This window comes from Sminthopsis crassicaudata, chromosome 5, assembly GCF_048593235.1.
Source record: "Sminthopsis crassicaudata isolate SCR6 chromosome 5, ASM4859323v1, whole genome shotgun sequence".
In the NCBI taxonomy this organism is placed as follows: Eukaryota; Metazoa; Chordata; class Mammalia; order Dasyuromorphia; family Dasyuridae; genus Sminthopsis; species Sminthopsis crassicaudata.
The window spans coordinates 243734477-243758900 of NC_133621.1; the positions used below are offsets into that span (position 1 = coordinate 243734477).

Here is a 24424-nt window from a genome sequence, read left to right on the forward strand (position 1 = left end):
AGGAAGAGATTAGAATCAAATACAATCCAAGTAATTAACCCAGGCTTCAATAAACTCAAGATCAAAAACTTCTTGGGGAATGGCACCCTATTTGACAAGTTTTGAGGAAATGAGAAAGCAGTTTCACAATAAAAATACATTTAGACCAACATCTTAGACCATATAAGTTCCAAATAAATATTTGACTCAGATAGAAAAGCCATAATTTGTAAAATAATGGAACAAATTTTAACCAAATAAAGAATAGAATTAATCACAAAAGATAAAATATAAAATCTCAATTACAGGGAAATTTAAAAGGATTTTATGGTGGGAAAAGGGGGAAACAAACCTAACTTAACTAAGATAAGGGAAGCAGCTATTAAGGGGGGAAATATCTGTTTCTTTGAAACAGATATGGACTTGCTGTCCAAGTTATACAGGCAATTCATACAAATACATATGACTCAAAGCATTCATTTATGATAAGTGGTCAAAGGATATAAACACATGATTTTCAAGAAAAAAATTACAAACTAATAACAATCATATGAAAGAATACCACAAGTCATTAATAAAAGAAAAAGAAATTAAAACAACTCTGAAACTTAACAGAAACCTAACATAAAAGCAAACTGATACAGATTAAAATGGGAATAGTTTATGTTGAAGGAATTATTAATGACATAGTGAACTTGTTCAACCATTCTGAAAAGCAATTTGGAACTATGTAAATAAATGACTAATATATCCACATCCTCTGAACCAGATTCTAAGGCTCAGGATGTACCCTAAGGTGGTTGTTCCAAGTTCTATATACACCAAAATATTTATAGCATTTTTGTGGAAGCAAAGAACTGGAAACAAAGTAGATGCCAACTATCTGAAAAATGACTAAGTAAATAGTAAGTACATGAATGTAAAGGAATATCAATTGTCAATAAGAATTGACAACTATGACAAGAACAGAAAAGCATTAAAAGATTTACATGAACTGATGCAGAATAAAGAAAAGAAAAGAAAGTAATATATTTACAATGATGACAAAAACCACAAATGGAAAGAACTGAAAGCGGATGTTACAAAATTACAAAGAACAAGCATGGTCTTAACAAAAATATATTAAAAAAATTTCCCTCAATGACTTTGCAGATGCCCACTGATGTGAAATACACATATGTTTTCAGAGGTTTTTTTTTTTTAAATGTCTCCTATTGATCAATTTTATTTATTGTTTTTCTCTTCTTCATTTAAATTTTTTTTTTCTGTAAGAAACTTTTTTGTTAAATAGAATGGCTCTCTGGGAGAAAAACGGAGGAAATATAGGTGACATAAAACCAAAAGATATCAATGTTTTTCTAAAAAAAAAAAAAAAAGAAAAGAAAAGAAAAGAAAAATAAGAACTATTTATCCAAATCACTAATTAAGAAGATATATAGAAAAAAAAAAAGACACAGAAATTTGGCAATGATGACAAAAAAATAGAAGAGTCAATGTTGAAAGGGTTGCAGAAAGATAAACTTACTAATAAAATGTTAAAGCTGTTACTTGTAAAGCACCCTGGAGAGTAATTTGGAATAATATTAAAAATGTCACCCTATAGAGTTCAATAATGAAAAAGGATCCCATATAAAATATTTTAAAAACTAGAAACAAAGTAGATGCCCATTGAGGAATGTTGAAAAAAAGTTATGGTAAATAAATGTAATGAAATATTAAGAAACTAAGAATATAGGGAAATAGAAAATCATGGGACAATTTGTACAAACTGATACAAATGAAGCAAAGAAAATTGGGAAATAATATACAAAATTATTACAATATTATTCCAACAGTATATAAGATAACTGAAAATACAAGCCTTATTAATATAACAATATTGCAATGTAATTTTCTTGAAGGCAGCAATTTTCAATAATAATCCTAAAAATATTTAATGCTTAATAGGGTGGTGATGGGGAAAGATAAAATTTTAAAGCCAGTGTTGCCTCAACTGTTAAATCCACAGACAGTGTAAGAACAAGGAAACAATATAAACAATAATTAGAATGCATTTATTAAGAGCATTAGCAGAACAACTGATTAATTGAATACTGTGAAATCAAGAGCTAAATTCAGTTCCAAAGAAAAGATATGAGAATATACTTCTCTCTTCTCTGAAGAGATGAGGGACTTATGGGTATTGAACACTGAATTGGATGCAAAATTCTGATTAATTTTAATTATTTTTCTCTCTCTTTTTTATTTATATTTTATTTATTATATTTTATTTATTTTTTATTTTTATATTATTTTATTTATATTATTTATTTATTTTATTAGTGAACTGTGGGGAGGGAGAAGGATATATTGGGAAATGTAAATGAAGCAAAAAAAAAAGGTATTAAGAAAATTTTAAAAAATAAAATACTCATTAAAAATACTCGATATAGCTATCAGAAAGGAAGTGTCACTGTCAATATGATTAGTCGGAGACATAAGCAATAAAACAAATATCACTCACTTCTTTTAAGAAGTTTTGATATCTTTTATATGATTTTCATTTTCTAACAATTTTCCTCTTTCCTCTATCCCATCTTTCCTCAGGAAACCTACTAACAAAGAATAAAAAAGAGAAAAAAAAGTCTTGGCAAAACAATCAACACACTGACTAAGTCTGGCATATAATGTTCCACTCAATTTCCTCACTTTTGTAAAGAAGTAGGGAATGGTCATTTCTCTTGTCTTTAAGCCTAAGAATGGTCATTATAATTTTGTAGCATTCAGTTTCATGGGGTATTTTTTGATTATTATTCTTCCTTTTATTTACATAGTTGTATACTGTTTTCTTGGTTCTGCTTACTTTATATTGCATCAGGTTAAATGAGTTTTCCCATATAGAGGAGGTTTTGTAATTGTAATGTTAGATCACTGAAGATAGTCTTTCTCTCAATAAAGTTCATTCTAAAATCAATTCACACTGGAGAGTATCCAGCAGTAATATTAGTATTTATCTGATTATGGTTCAAGAACTATAAAGAGTAAGGGGTGCATAAGAAAAGTGCATAAGCTTGGTGGCAAGGCAACTGGGGAGAAAGAAAAAGGGGGGGCAGTAAAATATCTAAGTCAGAGAATGCTTACTACTACTACTTTTGCTCTGCAAAGTTATTTGTTGACCAACAATAACAATAGTTGTTAACATTTAGAGCACTTTTAAGATTTACAAAGCTCTTTACATGTATTAATACTCCAGGGGAAATAAATAGCTATAATGATTATAATATTCATTTTATAATTGAGGAAACTGAAACTGAGAGAAACTAAGTGGTTCTCCCAGGGTTACATAATTAATCAGTGTCTATGGTAGGATTTAACCCAAGTGTTCTTGAAGTTCCCTTTAGCTACAAATTCTTTGATTTCATCCAAACAAAATAAGCCAACATATCAGGAATATACAACACAGAGATCAGGACAAAGCTCTCCTTTGGTAAAGTTTCAAAAGACTTCAACATCAGTTCTCTAAGGTGACCCTCACTAATCTGGAGTTCCCTATGGGAAACCATTCAGAGAAGATCTATCTTAGGACTACCACAGTGAAATCTCTTTATTTCATATATAATTACGTGAGCACATAGTAGGAATTCAACAAGCACCAGAGTGATGATTCTCTTAAATTGCCTGGTTTCTCTTTTCTCTTTATGAACATTTGGAAAATGCTCCCCACAATAAAAACAAGCAACACTAGGAAAATGCTCCCCACAAGAAATAAAAACAAACAAAACTCCAAGAGTTTTCAGCTAATTTTTAACTTATATGAAAAATCTTTGCTTAGTGAAGAAGCCCAATGTTTTACAATTATTTCCCCTGTGACTTCATTTATTTTTTAAAAATAACATTAAATAATCTTTAAAAATTTATTTTTGATGCTTTTGGTTGTCACATTACAATTTATTCCTCTTTCTATTACGATGCTAATCAACCCATATAACAAAGATTAGAAAAGAAAGCAGTTCAGTAAACTCAACATATCAACCATATCTGCTGGTATATGCAATACTCCATACCTATTCCACACTCAACAAAAAGAGGAAGGTGCATTTTCTCAACTCAAGGATCATGTCAAGGATCATGACATGGTATTAGGTTTAAGATTTCTTGTTCTCTCTAGGTTTGTTATCATAGTTCTATATACTGTTTTTCTTGATTATACTTATTTCACTCTATAACAATTTACATAAGCCTTTCACTGCTCTTATTTCTTCACATTTGTCATTTGTGCTGAGCAGTATTATTACATTATATGAATAGACTATAATTTGTTCATCCATTTCCCAATCTGTGTCCCATGGACACTTTATTTCCAATTCCTTGACACCACAAAAAGTGCTAGGAATATTTTAGCATAGATTGGAGCCTGACTTTTGGAGTATATGTTTAGCACATATGATCACAGGTATGTTCATCTTAGTGATTCTCAGCATAATTTCAAACTGCTTTCCAGAAAATGACCTAATTTCAGCTTTAGCTATAGTATATTACTGTGCCTATCTTCTAACCCACTCTAACTTTTTGACTATTTCTGTATTTTGTCATTTTTGCTAACTTGCTGGTTGAGAGGTAAAACCTCATAGTTGTTGGAATTTGTACCTCTCTTATCATTACCTTGCTCAATTTCCTTAGCACCACTTAGGTTAAGTTGTTGCCCACTGAAGAACTGAAATAATCCTATGTCCATGTCCACTGCCAATCTGCCACTATAATCCTGAGAAGTTCAGGCACAAAAGAGGAATCAAGCATTTAGCGTTCTACAACTGATACTGCCACAGAAATCATGTGACCTCTGGTAAAGTTCATTCCTTGGCTTCCTTAATTAGTAATAGAATGGGAACACTTTCTCTACAGCACAGCTATTGCTGGTGAAATCAACAGTTGTGATCATCAACTTCAAGAGATGACATTTGCAAAGTAGATAATTTTGTTTGTGCAGTCAGCTAGGGTTTCAGAATTGTTAACATCTACTGTGCGTGTTTTAGCTGTACTCTTCCCCAACTTGTGCTGCTTATAAGATCTTTTCCCCATAGTCTCTCTTCATTTGGGGGAAGAAATGCAGTACTTGAAACTTCCAGTATTTTGTTGCTCTGACTCATTTTGGCAACACTGGTAGTAATTATTTAAGATCCACAAACTAGAACCAGAAAAAGAAATGCACCCAATTGCCACCAACTCTCCCCCCCAAAAAACAAAAACAAAAATCCACCAAAAAAACAGTAGAAGATGGCAAATAGAAGTTACATCACTCCAGGACAGAATTTAGATGGGGAGGAAAATCCTTTAACCATTTTGGCTTTTCTAGTAGACATGATCATGAGCACACAGAGAAATAAAGTAGCCAATGCTTATTTGCATTTACCCTAGGAAGTGTTTTCCATTTAAGTGCCTGAATAACTTTTATCAATTTCTTAATAAAGATGATATTGTACAAACCAACTCAGGTACTCTGGGGTAAGCAGATTTCCCCTGCACAAAGAGGAAGCAAAATGTCCAGCCTGCCCCAACACAAAAGTCACAGGAGTCCAAGGGATTTGCTCATATTTTTGCTTTGCTCTTTGATCATTAGTAGTGGCCTGCTCCTCTTTTAAGGGAGTCACCCAGAGATGGGAGTGGTCCAATGGCTTTTTGTACAAATGGAGTAAAAAACAGAGTTCTGATTTCCACTCCTGATTTAATGAATGATTTTTGGCACAACAGCTTTTCAGGTGCAAAGTTTGAATTTCTGTGAGTCCCGCACAGCACCAGAGGGAGCCTTCCCTTCTCCTTCCTGGGTCTCAGGTCTCCCATCTGTAAATGGGGAGAATAATACCTGTCAGCCACTTCTTCTGATGAAGAAAGACTTATAAATCACTGAAAGGTGCATTTTTAAAAAAGGTTATGAATTCTTTGTTAATAGAAATACCTGTTTGAAGGGAGAAAGGGGGAATTTCAGAAGGAAATAAAGAGACCAATAATTTAGAAATGAAGTGATGTCTTTCAAAGTGGGTAAAGAAATGCTGTGATAATTGTTAAAATCCTTCCCACAATGTCACTGTATGAGGATGAGATGTGTGGCTCTGTGCTAATCTTGGGCATTTTTGCTTATCTTCAGGGATAACAGTGCTCTTGAAACTACTCAGAAGACAGATGTTCCCTTCATTTCAAAAAACTTCCAAACTCTCTTCCACTTATCTGTGGCAAGGTGACTTGTCTCAAGTAGATGAGGTAAGGGAACTTACCTTCTCCCTCTAAGTGTTTACCAATTTTCCATTCTCCCTTCACTAAATAATGCCCTGCCACAAGCTGACCCTGACCCCTTTTCCATGAACCTGAAGAAACAGGCCCTTCAAGAATACAAGGAAATTAAAAGAAACTCTGATAAATACTTCTTCAATAAGGGCTTTTAATGAAAAAGCAAATAGCAAGAACTGAATTCAGGAATCACTCACTGCTGCTCTCTGAATGGCTCTTTTCAAGTATAAACAAAAAAACTACAATATCTGGTTCTGTTAGTTAGTTTACTCAAATATTAATAAAGGAGGAGGGAACAATAAATAAATAAAATCATAAATTGATGTCTTAAAGCCAAAGTTTTCAGATTAATAAGGTAGCTATAATTGTCTTTTGGCTCTCATCTTCCCCAATGATATGGTCAGGATTTTTTAAAAAAAGAAAAAAAAATGAAATTATCTACATTTCCCAATCTACCTCTTCTCCCAGAGAGCCATTCTTCATAATAGCAGTTCTTAATATATGATCTGGGGACCTTGGGGATCTTCAAGCCATTTTTAGGGGTCCATGATGTCAAGACTATTTTCATATTAATCCTAAAATTTTTAAATTTCCAATACAGTAAATAATGATAAACATAACATATAAACAAAATGTCTGGGACACGGGTCTTCTATAATTTTAAAGAATGTAAAGATGTCTTATGACCAAAAGATTTGAGAATAGCTTCTTAATAATAATAAATTATAAATAAGAGGGAGGTGAAGAAAGCAGTTTAGCAAAACTAAAATTATATGTAATATTCCACACCCCTAGTCTCCATCTCTGTTAGAATGAGGAAACAGTCGGGCTCATTTTTCTTGACATTGCTTAGCCGAAAGTCCTTAATGCTACTATGCAGAGTTCAGATAAACAAGGGAGAAGGAGAGTTTCAGACTTCTTTACCTTTCTCTGAATCAAAATATCATAATGGGAGAGTAATGTGCCACTAATATGCACATTTTGCAAACTAGCCTGTGATGAAATAAAAATAGGATTAGTTTGAATTATATGGTCCAAATGGTGCCCAAAGTAGTAGGCACAGGATGGCACTTCATTATTCAAAGCCACAGGGCTCTAATGACTTGAGACAACATTGAAATTCAAAAATCTGATACTTATCTGAAGGTTCTTAAAAAGGCAAGATCTGGGGATCTACTTTTTCTATTCAGTGGTACAAAACTCTTAAGTTTGGCATTCCTCAATAGGACTGAGCCTTACTCAAGATCCTGGAACTTGGGAACTCTCTGACTCTAAATATCTAAGTAAACTTAAGAATTAGATATCAGGAATAGCTCTCTTCTCTGACTTTAAAACAAATTTCTCCAAATCAGACAAGTCCATAATTGTTTAGGTGATAGGTTAAAAATAAGATTGGAAAGCAATTCACCTGAAGTTCTGAGCTCTAATGAGAAAAGACCTAGACAAATATGAATCTTCCTTGTTAACAATGTGAGACAGATCAGTACACCAATTTCAAAAGAATTCTACAATGCCTTTTAAGAACATTAACTGCTTTCATCAGTAACAGACACAGTTTGAGAGCCTTATTTATCACTGGGCACATCCCAAGTGAAATCCCTAAAACAATTCATTGGTTTATATGTGCTAGATTGTTTCTTCTTATCATTTAACCACATCAGGAAGATAGGTATACAGTGGGTAATGGGATAGGATAGGAAGCATATTTAAATAGTACACAGTCTTAGAGTGCACACAAATAATCCTCTTATGCTATTTTAAGATACCTCAAATGAACATCAACTGATTTTTATCAAGTCCCGGCTTAAATGTTGTACTTGAAACTTGAAAGTAACTCTATAGCAAAATTAATTCGGACCTAGTATAAAATTGAGAAGAATTTTCCAAATAAAAATCCTAAGCTAAAGTGGTAAATATCACTTCAGCCTCTTTCTCAAGTATTTAAGCTCTTGTACCTATCTTCTAGCACTTTACCCATCTATCTTGAGAGACAAAAGGAGGAAATAAAGACCAAAAAAACAGAAGCTGATTTATATGGGAAAGTATAGCTTTTCCTTATAAAGTTGAGATGCCTGATGGTAGTATAGGAAATACACTGGCTCATGTGATGCTTGTTCAAAGGAAGATCTCTGAAACAAAAAGGTTTTCAAAAACTGGAAAAACTATGGGTGAGGGGAGAAAGGAATTTCTTGAAGAAGTCAAATCTGGCTTGTCACTTATTAGCTGTGTGACTCAGAGCCAAGTTCTTTAACTGTCTGTTTCAGTTTTCTTGATATATAATGGGGATAATAATAAGCACCTACTTCCCAGAGTTGTTGTGAGGATTAAATGAGATAATATTTGTAAAGTACTTCACACAGTGTTCACCACTTCTACCAATAAGGGAAAAACAAAGCTAGTCTATAAATGTACTTCTTAGATTCACTGCCCATTTATTCACATTCCACTTCACCAAAAGGGTTTAACATTGAGAGAGATGAGAAATTACCTCATCATTGAGCCAGTTCAGGTTGTTGAGAGTCTGAATGTCCTTGCGGGTGATAGTCAGACGGAATGCTTCACTGAGAATCTCATCCTGGTTTCCATTACGGAATACATTCTTTATTTCTTTCTCCATTTCCTAAAGAACCAAAGGGTGTTACCAATCAAAGAAATGTCATTTTCTGAAGGCAGGAGTCAATTTCCATTCATCCTTGTGCCTCCTCCTCCATCACCACCAGGCTATAATCTTCACTGAGATGCAAAGGAATGCTTTCCTATCCTTCTTACCTATATTTCGTCTTCTGCGCCTTTGCAGTAGACTTTTAAAAGTTTACCATTGCATCTTTTCCTTCCCTTATTTCCCCTTTCCTCCCCTTCATTTAATCCTTTTCTTTTACTCTGTGATCCAAGGACAGGGACCTCCTTACTGTCCTTGAAACAAGACAGTTCCAACATCTTCCACCTTGAGGAATTTTACTTGGCTGTCTCCTGTGCTTCAAATGCTCTTCCCTCCTCATTTCTGCTTCCTGGTTTCATTAAAATCCTAGCTAAAACCATCCTTCTACAGGGAGCTTTTTATTATGTTCCTTAATTTTTGATTATAACTTATTTATCCTACATAGAGCTTGTCTGCACATAATTCTTGGCTTGTTGTCTCCCCCATTGACTGTGAGCTTCTTGAGAGCACACAGAAAGCAGAGACTATCTTTTGTCATTCTTTGAATCCCTGTGTTTAGCACAATGCCTAGCACAGAGTAGGTATGTAATGATTATCAACTGACAGTCTTCTACATTAGGGTCAAACTAATGTTTTACACTGTCATCTGAGTCTGAGAAAGTGTTCCAATTCTCTTGCCCAATTTTGCTTCTAAACATTCAGTGCTCATTAAGTCTTTTAGTTTTATGCTCCAATCCAAAATATTTTCAATAATAAAATATATTTGTCTTATGGTTAGCAAATGCTCCCAGAAAAGCAGCCTTTTAAAGAAATTTAATTTCCTAAGATAGCTATGTTTTTCCTGGCAAAATATACATGTTTGTAAGATCTATGTCATCTGCTATCAACAAAAATTTGTAAAGATTAGCTAGCAGCTCATTAAGATATGCACAAATTTTTTACCTTATTCCCTGGAATCTTTATGTGTGTTTTTAAATACTAAAAATATTAAAAATTAACTGTGAAAACTGGGAATAAAGTAGATAGCCATTAATTTGGTAATGACTAAATAAATTGTGGTATGTAACTGTAATGGAATTTTTCTGAACTATAAGAAACAATGAATATGATTAGAATTCAGAGAAACATGATCTGATGATCATCAGATGACCTATACAAAGCAAAATAAGAACCAGGAAAGCAATATACACAACTATAACAATATAAATGGAAAGAACAAAGAAACTAAATGCTGTATAATTTTAATGTTGTATAAGTTAATATATAATGGCCATGAAGAAGAGAGGAGAAACTGCACCTTCCTCCTTTTTGTACAGAACAGACTATGAACAGAACACAAAACACATCATCCCATTCAGCTAATGTGTTGGTTAGTTTTGCTAAACTGATTTTTTCCTTCTGTTTTCTTCTTTAAAAAAAAATCTTTCCAAAGGTAGATGGATCACTGGGAAGGGAAAGTAGTATATCTAAGCTAGGGAGGAGGTATTCAAAAGGAACACAGCCTTAAGGCAAATAAGTAATTGTCTTATGACTCTTAAAGAAGCAGATTTCTGAGACCCAGAGTGCTTAACAACTGATATCTATTGAGGCCTTATCCAAACATTTAAGTTAAAGGTACGTGGCAAAGTCAATTTCGAACAAGTGTGAAAGTAAAAAAGAGATTCCCTGGATCAAATCTGAATTAAAGTTTTTGGGAAGTTAATGTGACATAGAAATAAAAGTATGACTTAGCAAAAATAAATGCTAACATTTATAAAGGGTGCTTAAATGAAGATCTTCAAAGAAACCAGGATTTTATAACATTATTTTACAGTAAAAGCAATAAAAATGAAATGTTTAGAAATTCTTCTACTCTTTTGCTCTCTAAAATAGCCTCTCTTTCCAACGTAGCAAAAAATAGGATATAACTGCTGGCTCATTAATATCTTTTGGATGTAACTTACCTCTGTGATTTCAGGAAATTCATCTTCATTATCAGTCACTTTGTCAGGTTCTTTCTCTTCTTCCTGTGTGATTGTGACAGGAATCTCTTTTTCAAGAGGCACTCGAAGATGCAGATCTATTGAATCATGTACTGAATGCTCTTGTTCTTGCAGTCTCTGAAAGAGAAGTCTTTAAATCAAGCCATTCTCCAATTGATAAATGGTTAAAGGATATGAACAGACAATTTTTAGATGATGAAATCAAAACTATTTCTACTCATATGAAAGGGTGTGGACAGATCACTATTGATCAGAGAAATGCAAATTAAGACAACTCTGAGATACCACTACACACCCGTCAGATTGGCTAAGATGACAGGAAAAGATAATGACGAATGTTGGAGGGGATGTGGGAAAACTGGGACACTGATGTATTGTTGGTGGAACAGATCCAACCATTCAGGAGAGCAATTTGGAATTATGCTCAAAAAGTTATCAAACTGTGCATATCCCTTAATCCAGCAATGTTACACTTCAACAACAATACTGTATGAGGATGTATTCTGATGGAAGTGGAAATCTTCAACATAAAGAAGATCCAACTCACTTCCAGTTGATCAATGATGGACAGAAATAACTATACCCAGAGAAGGAACACTGGGAAGCGAATGTAAATTGTTAGCACTACTCTCTATCTACCCAGGTTACTTATACCTTTGGAAGCTAATAATTAATGTGCAACAAGAAAATGGTATTTACACACATATATTGTATCTATATTGTAACCCTTGTAAAATGTATGGGATTGCCTGTCATCAAGGGGAGGGAGTGGAGGAAGGGAGGGGATAATTTGGAAAAATGAATTAAAAAAAAAAATCCAGCAATGTTACTATTGGGCTTATACCCCAAAAAGATATTTAAAAAGGGAAAAGGATTTTTATGTGCCAAAATGTTTGTGGTAGCCCTTTTTGTAGTGCCTAGAAAGTGGAAAATGAATGGATGCCCGTCAATTTGATAATGGTTGGGTAAATTGTGGTATTTGAATGTTATAGAATATTATTGTTCTGTAAGAAATAACCATCAGGATGAATACAGAGAGGCTTGGAGAGACTTACATGAACTGATGCTAAGTGAAATGAGCAGAACTAGATACACTTCAACATCAATACTGTGTGAGGATGTATTCTGATGGAAATGGATATCTTCAACAAAAATTGATCAATGATGGACAGAATCAGCTACATCCAGAGAAGGAACACTGGGAAATGAATGTAGACTACTTGCATTTTTGTTTTTCTTCCCAGATTATTTTTACCTTCTGAATTCAATTTTTCTTATGCAATAAGAGAACTGTGTAGATCTGCACACATATATTGTATCTAAGATATACTTTAACATGATTAACATGTGAAACTGACTGCCCTCTAGGGGAGAGGGTGGAGGGAGAGAAGAGAAAAGGTGGAACAGAAGTGAGCACAAGGGACAATGTTGAAAAATTACTTATGCATATGTTGTCAATAAAAAGCTATAATTCAATTTAAAAAAAAAAGAAAGAGAGATCTTTAGAATCAGGAGGTGGTGCTCTAATTGTACTTAGGCCTACTACATCTGTGTGGCACAAGCTGGGTAGAAAGAAAAAAAAAAAACTCTTCTACTTTGTTTTCCCTCAGCCTACAGAATATTTGATGGACTTAACATACAATGTACCATCTAAGCCAAAATCAAGATGCTCTTTTTTGAAATCTCAGTTTGGCTAGGCTGATATGATAATTCCCTTACCTGGTTTTGAAGATGCAATGCCAGAGCTTTCTGTTCTTCAATTTTACGTAATCTCTCCCGTGCTCGGGAATCATAAACGCTGGTTCTAGGAATTGGAAATAATGACATCTTTTTAGCATTGAATACATTTCAGATGAATATTAAGAATGAAATACTAATTAAGTGAATGTAAATACAATTTTTCTGTTGTAAAAAGAGGCTGGAAATGGAAAGAGACTGAGGTCTTCTCTAGCTCTTTATCTATAATTTTAGTACCCAAGTCTGAAAGCCCCTGTATAAACTTCCTACTGATACTCACAGTACTGGTAATCAGAAAAGAGCAAAATTTTTGATATAAATGAGGAAAGAAACCAGTTGCTTGCCAGTATAATCTTTTAGAGTCCTTGATGATGAGAAAAATGAGAAATATTCACACACAGAGAGAAACAGAGCAAGAAAGTACAATCAGGACTCAATCGTCTTTTCTCTCTCTCTTTCTCCATTCATTCATTTATTTTTAGATTTTTTCTTCTTTTTTATTAAAGCTTTTTATTTTTCAAAACATATGCATGGACAATTCTTCAACATTAGCCCATGCAAAACCTTGTTTCCAATTCTCCCTCCCTTCCCCCACATTCATATCAATAGATGTTAAACATGGTAGAACTACATGTTAAATCCAATACATATTTATATAATTATCATGCTGCACAAGAAAAATAAAATAAACCAGTAAAAAAAAAAAAAAAAAAAAAAAGAGAGGGAAGCAAAATAAAATGCAAGTAATCAACAACAAAAAAGAGTGAAAATCCTATGTTGTGAACCATACTCAGTTTCCACAATCCTCTCTCTGGGGGTAGATGGCTCTCTTCATCACTGAACAATTGAAAGTGGTTTGAATCATCAATGTGATGATTCACATTGTTTAAGAGAGCCACATCCATCAGAAATGATCATTGTATTGTTTAGAAAAAAGTAAATTTGGCTTTAAAAAACAACTATGAGGGATAGATAGGTGGCGCAGTGGATAGAACACCAGATCTGAAGTCAGGAGGAATCGAGTTCAAATGTGACCTCAGACACTTAACAATTCCTAGCTGTGTGACCCTGAGCAAGTCATTTAACCCCAACTGATTCAGAAAAAAAAAAAAAAAAAAAAAAAAAAAAAAAAAAAAAGAAAAAAAAGAAATCAACTATGAAGAGGGATTTGGTTGCTCCAAAATGGGATGTGGGATAGGAATAAAGAGCACTACCAACAGCTGCTTTTGATTCTGGGGGGAGGGAGGCAAAAACTAAGGGAACATGAGAAATGAAAAATCCTAACACTAATCTAGCTTACTTCCAGTAAGATTCATACTCAAAATACCCAAACTGTTCCATTTGTGCTGTCCTGTAGAATATAAACCCACTCACCTAAAAGAGGATTGTCCTATACACTAATGACTGGTCAATTCAATGTAGTTCCTCCAAAAAAACCACCAGGGATAACAGGACAATCACAGCTCAACATCAGCATACCAGCTCTGGTGATTAATTTACTATGAAGGCTCTGAATGCCCTATAGTAATTGCAAATCATTGTCTTTAGTAAAGGTACAAGTCCCCTTTCCCTTTCTTGTTCTTATCTATTCTTTCTCAAACCAAAGAAACTAAATCAAATTGTCTGAGAATGAACAAAGTGAGAATACTTCTTCTATAGGATTGCATAAAAACCATCAGGCTGTGGAATCCATTAGCTGTGGAATCTGAGAGTCGGAGCTCAAATTGCACCTCTGAACATTATTTGTGTGACCTTAGCTTCAGTTTAGATCTTATCCTCCCTGTACCTCAGTTTTCTCAACTGTAAAGAGGTTAGAAAAGATGGACTCTGAGATCATCTCCAGTTCTTTTATTTATGATCCTAGATGCCCAGGCAAAAAGAAGCCAAGAAAATGATTTAAAATACTTTCTTCTAGAGTAGTCTCATTGGTTTTCAACACAATTTGTATTTGTGGAAAAAATCTGAATGTGCAAGCTATAGTAAAATATATAAGGAATTTTCTCCTAAAGAAAGGGAAGGGACAGCAGGGGATATTAGTAAAAGAGGGAAGGCTGGTAGCAGGTTGGAGAAATAACTATATATGGAGTCTCTAAAGCCTAGGTTTCTGAAGTAAGAACCAGTATAGAATTCTGGAAAAAACAAACAAACAAAAAACAACCCATTTGGCATATCTGTTTTGGAAATTGAGTGCGAAAGACTCTGGCAGTTTTCTCTTTGTAGTGGCCAGAAACTGGAAACTGAGTGGATGCCCATCAATTGGATGAATAAATTGTGATGTATGAATATTATTGTTCTGTAAGAAAGAACAGCAGGATGATTTCAGAAAGGCCTGGAGAGACTTACATGAACTGATGCTGACTGAAATGAGCAGGACCAGGAGATCATTATATACTTCAAGAACAATACTATATGATGATCAATTCTGGTGGACGTGGCTCTCTTCAACAATGAGATGAACCAAATCAGTTCTAATAGAGCAGTAATGAACTGAACTAGCTACAACCAGCAAAAGAACTCTGGGAAATGAGTATAAACTACTTCATAGAATTCCCAATCCCTCTACTTTTGTTTGCCAGCATTTTTAATTGTATACTATTTCAAAGTCCGATTCTTTTTGTACAACAAAATAACTATATGGACATGTATACATATATTGTATTTAACTTATACTTTAACATGTATTAGTCAATCTGCCATCTCAGGGGAGAAAGAGGGGAAAAAAATGGAACAAAAGGTTTTACAATTGTCAATGTTGAAAAATTATCCTGCATATATCTTGTAAATAAAAAGCTATAATTAAAAAAAAAAAAAAGACTCTGGCAGTTTTGCCAGTGTACTCTGGATCTCTGAAATGTTCCCCCCTCACCCCACCCCCACTGGGGTTAAGTGACTTGCCCAGGGTCACACAGCTAGGAAGTGTTAAGTGTCTGAGACCAAATTTGAACTCAGATCCTCCTGAATTCAGGGCTGGTGCTCTATCCACTGCGCCACCTAGCTGCCCCTTGTCTGAAATGTTAATACATTATATTTATCAATGTGAAAACTAAAAGATCATTTCTTTTCCATTTCTAAGTAATGATTAACACCAAAATACTTTTCCAATTGATTTTGGCTTCAATTAGTATTTTATATCTAACAAAACTAAGTACTTAAAATGCTTTAATATAGTAGAATTTTTTTTAAGGCTTTTTATTTTCAAAACATATGCACAGATAATTTTTCAACACTGACCCTTGCATAATCTTGAGTTTCAGATTTTCCCCTCCCTTCCTCCACCCCCTAGATGACAAGCAATCCAATATATGCTATACATGTTAAAATATATGTTAAATCAATATGTGTAAACATATTTATACAATTGTCTTGCTACACAAGAAAAAATAGATCAAAAAAGAAAGTAAGAAAACAAAATGCAAGTGAACTACAACAAAAAAAGTGAAAATGTCATGTTGTGATCCACATTCAGTCCTCTCTTTAGGTGTAGGTAGATCTCTTCATCACAACATCAATTGAACAATACAGTAGAATTTTTAAAAAAATTAACTGACAGTGTAATTGAATAATTCTCATTGACTAGCCAGATAACTGGCATGTTACTTGGATACAAAAGTGGATAGAAAAAAAGTAAAAACATTCTAAAAATAAACAACTTACAATTCTTTGATCCACAGCTCTGCCTGGAAGAAGGAAGGACTAGAGAAGAGGAAAAGAAAATGTGACAAATGAATAGTAGGCTTATGGGAAAGTGAAAATAGTTTCACTAAGAATTTAAAATTGAATAAACATGATTAATTAGAAGCAGAGTTAAAAACATTTAGATAAAATAACATTATTATAACTAGGCAGAAAAGTGATAAGCAGTATGGAAGAAGGGTTAAAAAGCTGATCTCAAAATCAGAAGTTCTGGGTTCAAGTCTTGCCCTAATACACATTGGTGATGTAAGTCATCTAACTTCTTGGTGCTCCTAGGCAATTCTCTAGAAACATTAGTCACAAAGAAGGTAATGATCTGCATTGATCAAGAAAGTTCCTTAATAGTAAAGCCTCTAACGGCAATGAAATCCTGTCTTTAAATTTAAAAAAAAGCTATAATTAGGCATCAAAAGAAAATAATCATAGAGAATATATTAATAAAATCAAGAGATAAGGACTAGTTTGGCAAATAAATAAAGGTTAGCACTATCCCATGAGGCCAGAGAAAAGACCAACAAAGATGAGAAAGCATATCCTAGGCCAAGATAAATAAACTGGACTGGAATTATTACTGTCTCTCCCCCACATAGTTCAAAGTAAATTAGTTTTTTGCCATTTCTTAAAAAGATAATGTTAATCAAATGTATTTATATTCTCTTAAAAATATATGCATGCACAAACTCTTGAAAGTCCATCTGACTCTCTTAGGAAGAATGGTTCTCAAGAAAGGGAAAAGAAAAACAAATATATTGGAAAACGAAGGTGATGTAAAAACCAAAATACAACAATATAAAATTTAAGTAAAATTAAAAGGACAAGAAAAAAAATCTCATTGGAATTAAAATTTACCTAACTAATCACAGTTATTAACTAAAAATCAAAAAGTTTCACATATATCCAACATAATACAGTAAGTACAAAAAGAAGATAGCAACTTAATTTCAGGTCTTTTGAAGTAAAGCCCAATCCCAGCTCAATGAGCTATCTTAAGAGAACAAAGCCTCAGCATAGAACTGAGTTTATTTACTAATTATATTAAATATTATTACCCTAACAGCTAACAGAAAATTTTGCCTCATATCCATTAAACACTCACTTCAACTAAGAGAGTCTTCTTTGAACAAAGGAATCCTGTTGGCTTGCTAAATACACTTATGCTAATGAGAGCAAGAACACAGACCTTTCCAAAGTTTACCTGTGAGTAGGAGCTCTGGAATCTTTCACCTTGAGTAAAATGACAGAGTCTGAGCCTAGATAAAAACAAAAAGCACTCAATTAATAAGAATTGTTACTTATATAATTATTAGTTATAATCAATTTGCTTTGTTACATTTTAAAATTAGTTACAGTGCAAGTTCCCATTCTTGGCTCTATTCCAGTTCTACAAAGAAAACACAGTTGGATAAAACCGATGAGTTGGAAGGGCTAATGAATTCATAAAGTGATGAAAACCAGCTCCCATGCCAGAAAATATTAAATTTCCAGGCTAAAAAAAAATCCTACAGCATAAATTGTCAAAATGGAATATAATAACAATAGTTTATCAGTTTGTCCTTTCATATTTTCCCTTTATTTCTCTCTTCCTACTAATATGGCACAGAGGAAGACTTAGATCTCATTGGTATGGATGGTGTAGTAAGAGAAACTGAAACATTAAAAAGCAATGAACATGAAATAAAATGAAATGAACATCTCTTCCACAAAAGAAGCAAAACAAGGATGGCTCCATTTCCCTGCTATTATTTAACATGGCTCTATAAATGTTAGTGATAGCAATATAACTATTAAAAGCATAAACACTAGTAAAGAAAAAAACAAGAGCACCTGCATTAACTGAAGATATATTTTACAAAAAAAGCCCAAAATAATTAGCAAAGTAATTGAGACAATTGATGATTGAAACAATTCATTAAAGGAGCAGCATAAAGAACAAATACATATGTAAAAATCCTTTCTCCAAGATAGAAATCAAAACAACTCTGAAGTTTCCTCTCACTAGTAAGTTAGTAAAAACGCCAAAAAAAGAAAATAGTGTTGAAAGGTGTGAACATGGCTAAAACAATTTCAAATTATATTTTTAAAAACTCACTTAAATATTCATATTATGAAGCTAAAGATCATATGGTTAGGAATATGCTATAAGTCCCATAAACAACAACAAAAAAGCAATGCCGTTGTAGTAGCAAAAAACTGAAAGCAGATACTCATTGACTGGGGAATGGATAGGCAAAATAGGGTTAGTGAACCATCAGGAAATATTACTAAGCTATAAGAAAAATGAATATGAAGAATTCAGAAAAGCAAGAAAGATATGAATTTATGCATAATAAAGAAAACATAACCAGGAAAAGAATCTAGACAATGACTACAATACTATAAGCAGAAAAACCAAAAACCTCTTGAATGTTATACAATTATACTGAACAAGTTTGGCTCACAAAAAAGATAAAAATCTGTCCCTTCCACTCTTCCTTGCAGAGGTGAAAGCATATAAATGAGGAATAGTACACATACTATCTAATGTGGTTGATGTGCTAGTTTTGCTGATTTTTTTTTCTTTTTAAATTTTTAAAAAATATTCTGGATTTGAAAAACATGAACAAATCAATGATCCTTTCCATATACAAACAGAAAAAGAGGGCTGCATGTGAAATTGTGTCTCTATCACATAGAACTTAGTTATTTTTAAGCATAAGTGTAAAACAGTAGTTATAAAACCATCTTATTTATCCCTGTCCCGTTCCTCTCATTTTCTTCTGGGAATTTTAAAATTTTTCAATAATACTATTTTCTTTTTTCCTTTTTTGTTTTTTAGAAATCACTATCATTACCACTTATAACTCTCTCTCCAACAACAACAAAAAAAAACCTAAAATCATTCCTTGTAATCAACCAAGCAAAACAAATCCACCATGAGGTGGGAAAGATAACTCTTTAAAAAACAAACAATTTTTGTTACAAGGGAGGATTTATTGAGTAGGAAATGAAAAAGGAATGTATTTGGACATGAATATAATGTTAAAATATTTAATTCATTTAATTCAAATCTTACTGTATAAGTACCTGCAAGTTGACATTACACAAAAATTTTAATTTCAAAGGATTTTTTTTTAAATGGCAGGTGGATAAGAAATAAGTGATTAGAAATAAAAGCACAGAAGGGAAATTGTGTATTCTGCTGGAAATACTATAATGTACTTCAATTGACAAAAATATTTAATATATAAGCATTGTGGGTAGAAAAAAATTACCCTAGCGTTCAACAAAAAGACTTCTTGTAATAAAATGGAATGCTTAGGTAAACAAAGTAGTCTAACATAATATTCTTGTTAATGAAAAAGTTAAATTGAACTCATCATTTCAAAACTTCCTGAAAATTCTTCTATAATTTATAAAACTACTTTTCTGTTTTGTTTTGTTTTTCCCCCAGAGGGTAAAGGGCAATCAGTGGAAGGTTTTTCCAACCTGTGATTTCACTTGAGTTGGGAATTTCAGGCATAGAAACTTCCTTTACAAAGGCAACAAAGTTGTAATTTACAGCCTTATGAGGGTTGAACTGGGCACTGAGACGTTTTCCACAGTCACAAAGCTAGTATATGTCAGAAGCTGGACTTAAATTAGTGCCACAGGAGCATCACAAAATCCAAGATTTTAAAGTGACAATAGAAGTTATTTGACATTGAAAATGGGAAACTGATCTCAGAGAAGTTCTGTGATTTGCCCAAAGTCACAAAAATAGTAAACAGCATAATCAGGATTACCCTGATTCCCAATAAAATGCCTTTTTTTTCATGTAAGAATTGCTGCCTCCCTTGCTGCCTCCCTTCTTGACTCTATGGCTGGTTCCCCCCCCTTTCCCCTGCAGCACACTGTCTTACCCTGCTTCAAAAAAGTATGCTTGTGTTGTGAACTGATCCAACCATTCTAGAGAGCAATTTGGAACTATCACCAAAGGACTATTAAAAAACCCAAACAATTTTTTGATAAACGTGGAAATATGTTTAGAAGAATTGCATATATTTACATATATTGGATTGCTTGCTGTCTAAAAGAGGGGGAGGTAAGAAGGGAGGGAGAAAAATTTGAAACACAATGTTTTTCAAGGGTGAATGACTGAAAACTTATCTTTACATGTATTTTGAAAAATAAAAGGCTATTATTAAAAAAAAAAAAAAAAAAAAAAAAAAAAGGTATGCTTTTGCTTGTGTGTTTTTTTTCCCCCCTGAATGTTCAGAACATAGGACTGCTTTCCTTCAACACTGACAATCCCACATGGCTTCAAGTAGGATGACCATGAACAATGACCTTGAGTGTGGAGCCAATAGATGTTTTTGCAGGATAAGTCCCATTGTAAAAAACAAAACACAAAAAATAGGTAAGTCTAAATATACATATATGAATTGGATTTTCTTTGATAAATCTGTTACCAGCTTGTCTTGCCATTTGCCTTTCTCTCACAAATAACTTATTTAAAAATTGGGGGATTCTATTTTTTGAGGACTAGGTAATCATAGGTTATATATATTCATAAACCTTCAGATTTAGTTAAGTCAGACTAAGAAATTTCTGATTAGGGAATAGAAGTCAGACACTAGGGAAAATTAAAACAAGTAATAGGTTTACCTTTAGACTGTGCATTTGGAGCTGGTATGTGATTTGGCTGATGTGGAGGAGAGGAGTGTTGGTGAGGTTGACTGTGGGGATCAGAATTCTTGGATTCATTTGTAGAAACATCCCGAAGATAGGAAGACTGGGGAAATGGTGTAGTGGGGTGGGACAACTGTTCTTGAGTATTTAAAATGCTGGCCGAGTTGTTTGATGGTGTGTCAGAGCCAATGGTCTGAGTGGCGTAACAGTTTGAATCTTTGAACACTGAATCTTCCAAAGCACTCTTATTGGAACTGAGGCGAGACCTAACAAGAGAAGAATACAGTCTCAATGTCATGTAAGTTAAACTGTGGCATCAAATTAACTTGAAATTTGTGACTCACTACATGAAATTTCTGTGACTCACAGGTGTAAAGGAAAATGTGTAGTGGGTTTGGCTGTAGAAAACTGTTTACCAGTAACCATCTGTAGCAATTGTCTGTAGATCTCTCTCTCCCCTTCTCGAACAGTCTGTGAAGAAAATTAAAAAGAGTTAAGTACTTCTGAAAGTAATGTTTGGGAATTCTCGAGATTCTGCCAAAGCTCTGGAGAGTCTTAAGGAAGAGAAAGAGAAGAGTCAGGAATTGTGGTGCTTTTGGACACTTCATGCCTAAAATGCAGGTTTTCTTGTCAGCACCTTAAGATTCTTATCTTCCACTATGGAATATTATTGCTCTGTAAGAAATGACCAGCAGGATGAATTCAGAAAGGCTTTGAGAGACTTGCATGAACTGATGCTGAGTGAAATGAGCAGAACCAGAAGATCACTATACACTTCAACAACAATACTGTATGAAGATATATTCTGATTGAAGTGGATATCTTCAACATAAAGAAGATCCAACTCACTTCCAGCTGATCAATGATGGACAGAAACAACTACACCCAGAGAAGAAAAACTGGGAATTGAATGTAAAATATTAGCACTACTGCCTATCTACCCAGGTTACTTATACCTTCGGAATCCAATACTTAACATGCAACAAGAAAATTGGATGTACACACATATATTATATCTAGGTTATACTGTAACACATGTAAAATGTATGGGATTGCCTGTCATCTAGGGGAGGGAATGGAAGGAGGGAGGGGAAAATCTGGAAAAATGAATACAAGGGATAATGTTATAAAAAACATTACTCAATACACATATAATGTCAAAAAATTATAATTATAAAATAAAAATAAATAAAAAATGAAAAATATATTTATTTAAAAAAAAAAAAACCAAAAAACGATTCTTATTCTTATCTTCCTTAGAAATTCAACTCAAAGATCACTTGCTCCAAGAAGCTTATTCTGGTTTCACCAATTTTAATTATTTCTCCCTCTTCAAATTACTTGGTCCTTATTCATATGTAAATATATTGACTTTCCCCAATACAATATTAAAAAAAAAAGGCACAGGGAAACTGAAAGAAGTTTCAAGGGAAAGAGACAAGTAGGATAACTTTGAACATGTTCAACTTTGCTTTTTTTAAAAATGTGATTTCACACATGATCCTCTTTTCTTTTTCTATTTTATATACAGAAATTTTTTAAAGTATGTGTTAAGTTGAGAATGATTTTTTTTTTAACATAAAAAAGGGTAGGAAAACCTAGAGAGTTAATTCTCCTGTTATATTTAATCTTTACTTCCTTCCTTCCTTTCTTCCTTCTTTGTTTCTTTCTTTGGCAATTAGGGTTAAGTGACTTGCCCAGGGTCCCACAGCTAGGAAGTGTTAAGTATCTGAGACCACATTTGAATTCAGGTTCTCCTGACTTTAGGACTAGTGCTTTATCTACTTGGCTATCTAGGTGCCACCCCCTCCCCATTACATTTAATTTCTAAAATAAATACCTTCCAGAAGTGAAATAACTCATCACTCATAAGCTTTGTGCCATTAAATCCTTATCTTTCTTTTTATATGAGATGGCTTTAGTCTTTACCAAGGTTCATTCTTCTACCTGCTCAAGTGATCCCATTCCTTTGGGTCTCCCCTAACAGAATGATCCCTTTGTATTCCCCACTCTTTCAATTATCTTCTTTCCTTGTCTCCCAATTCATTCCCTCCTGCCTATAAACAGGCTCATGTTTACTCATTCTGAAAAAAATCTTTTTTGATCCTTCTCTCCCAGTTAGCAATTATCCTCTATGTCTTTAGCTCTTTGTGGCTAAATTCCTCAAAGTTGTCTACAATAAGTATCTTCCCTTTTTCTCTTCCCACTCTTTCAAAAAAAAAAATCCATTATTTATTTTTTAGCGTTTATTTTTAAAATTTCACATTCTAAATCTCTCCCTCTCTCCAGTCCTTTTCCTATCAAATGAGAAGGCAAGAAATGTGAGATCAGTTATATATGTGAAATCTGTTCTCTTCACTTTGCATCAATTTATTATGTCTTCCTAGGTTTCGAAAGCATCAGAACTCCATCATAGTCATATATCACAACTTGTTATCATTCTCCAATTGATCAGACACTTTCTCAATTTCCAATTCTTTGCCACCACAAAAAAGAGTTGCTATAAGTAATTTAGTACATATATGTCCTTTTTCTTAAAGAGACAGATCCAATATTGGTATTGCTGGCTTTTACTTTCTTCTTTATCCTTACAATCTGATTTCTGATTTTAGCAATCCATAAAAACTGTTCTCTACAAAGCAATTAAAGAGTTAATTCTTCCATTACATTTAATTTCTAAAATAATCAAATATTTTCCAAAAGTGAAATGGCATCATGTGTTATGGGCCAGAACTCTGAAACAAGGGTTCTTACAAGGTGTTAACATTTTAGCATGGTGCTTAATAGTTCTCTAAGTTCAGTATGATTGATTTAATTTTACAACAAATAATGGTTTCCTAGTGATATAATGATTGGTTTATACTCAGTGTAGAGCATATATGCTGAGATTCAGAGCCAGGAAAGACAAGTGGACTGGAGGCCCGAGCTCAAGCTCTTGGAGCCAATTAGAGAGAGATTCATTTTCCATCTTCATCAGCCTTGTGGTGACTGGCCTGTCCTCTTGTATTTTCTCCCTCTGAAACCAAGTCCCTTCTGAAAGTCAAGAGAAAGCTAGCTGAGCACCAGAGGAAGGAGATAATAAAGACTTTTGGACTTTAACACCTGGCTATTCTTGTGGTGATTAATCTGCTGAAAAGAAGGCTGCCCCAAAGACTACCAGAAAAGAACTAAGAACATTACAATCATGCATATACAGTCTGCCACTAAATCCTCCCTTGCCTTTCTTTTTAGATGAGATGGCTTTAGTCTTTACCAAGGCTAATTCCTCCACCTGCTCCTTATTCATCCTTAAACACTGGATCTTACAAAGCACTCTTATTGGAACTGAGACACTGAGACCAATAAGACAATAGTCTTACTGTATTCTTACAGTAATAAGAACTATTTATTCTTACTTGCCAAATCTCTTTTCAATTTTCATTCTCTTTCACCCTTCTGTAGCCTCTGACACTAGCAGATCACCCTT

At 33.6% G+C, this 24424-nt stretch overlaps 1 protein-coding gene across 4 annotated transcripts in view; it reads right to left on the reverse strand.

Moving 5' to 3' along the window:
- SENP1 (SUMO specific peptidase 1) overlaps positions 1 to 24424 on the reverse strand; it is a 92064-nt gene that overhangs the window by 13908 nt on the left and 53732 nt on the right. For 3 of the 4 annotated variants that reach the window (XR_012482611.1, XM_074270716.1, XM_074270715.1), the window contains exons 7-13: positions 21326 to 21429; positions 20935 to 21224; positions 17507 to 17561; positions 16273 to 16311; positions 12601 to 12685; positions 10843 to 10998; positions 8729 to 8860 (exon numbers count right to left, since the gene is read on the reverse strand). Coding sequence is in view for 3 of the 4 variants with exons in the window: in XM_074270716.1 (XP_074126817.1) it covers positions 8729 to 8860; positions 10843 to 10998; positions 12601 to 12685; positions 16273 to 16311; positions 17507 to 17561; positions 20935 to 21224; positions 21326 to 21429 (861 nt within the window). In the remaining variant the exon portion in view is untranslated. Of the gene's footprint in view, positions 1 to 5451; positions 5797 to 8728; positions 8861 to 10842; positions 10999 to 12600; positions 12686 to 16272; positions 16312 to 17506; positions 17562 to 20934; positions 21225 to 21325; positions 21430 to 24424 lie in introns of those variants that run through there. The other variant, XM_074270717.1, reaches the window with a different exon arrangement.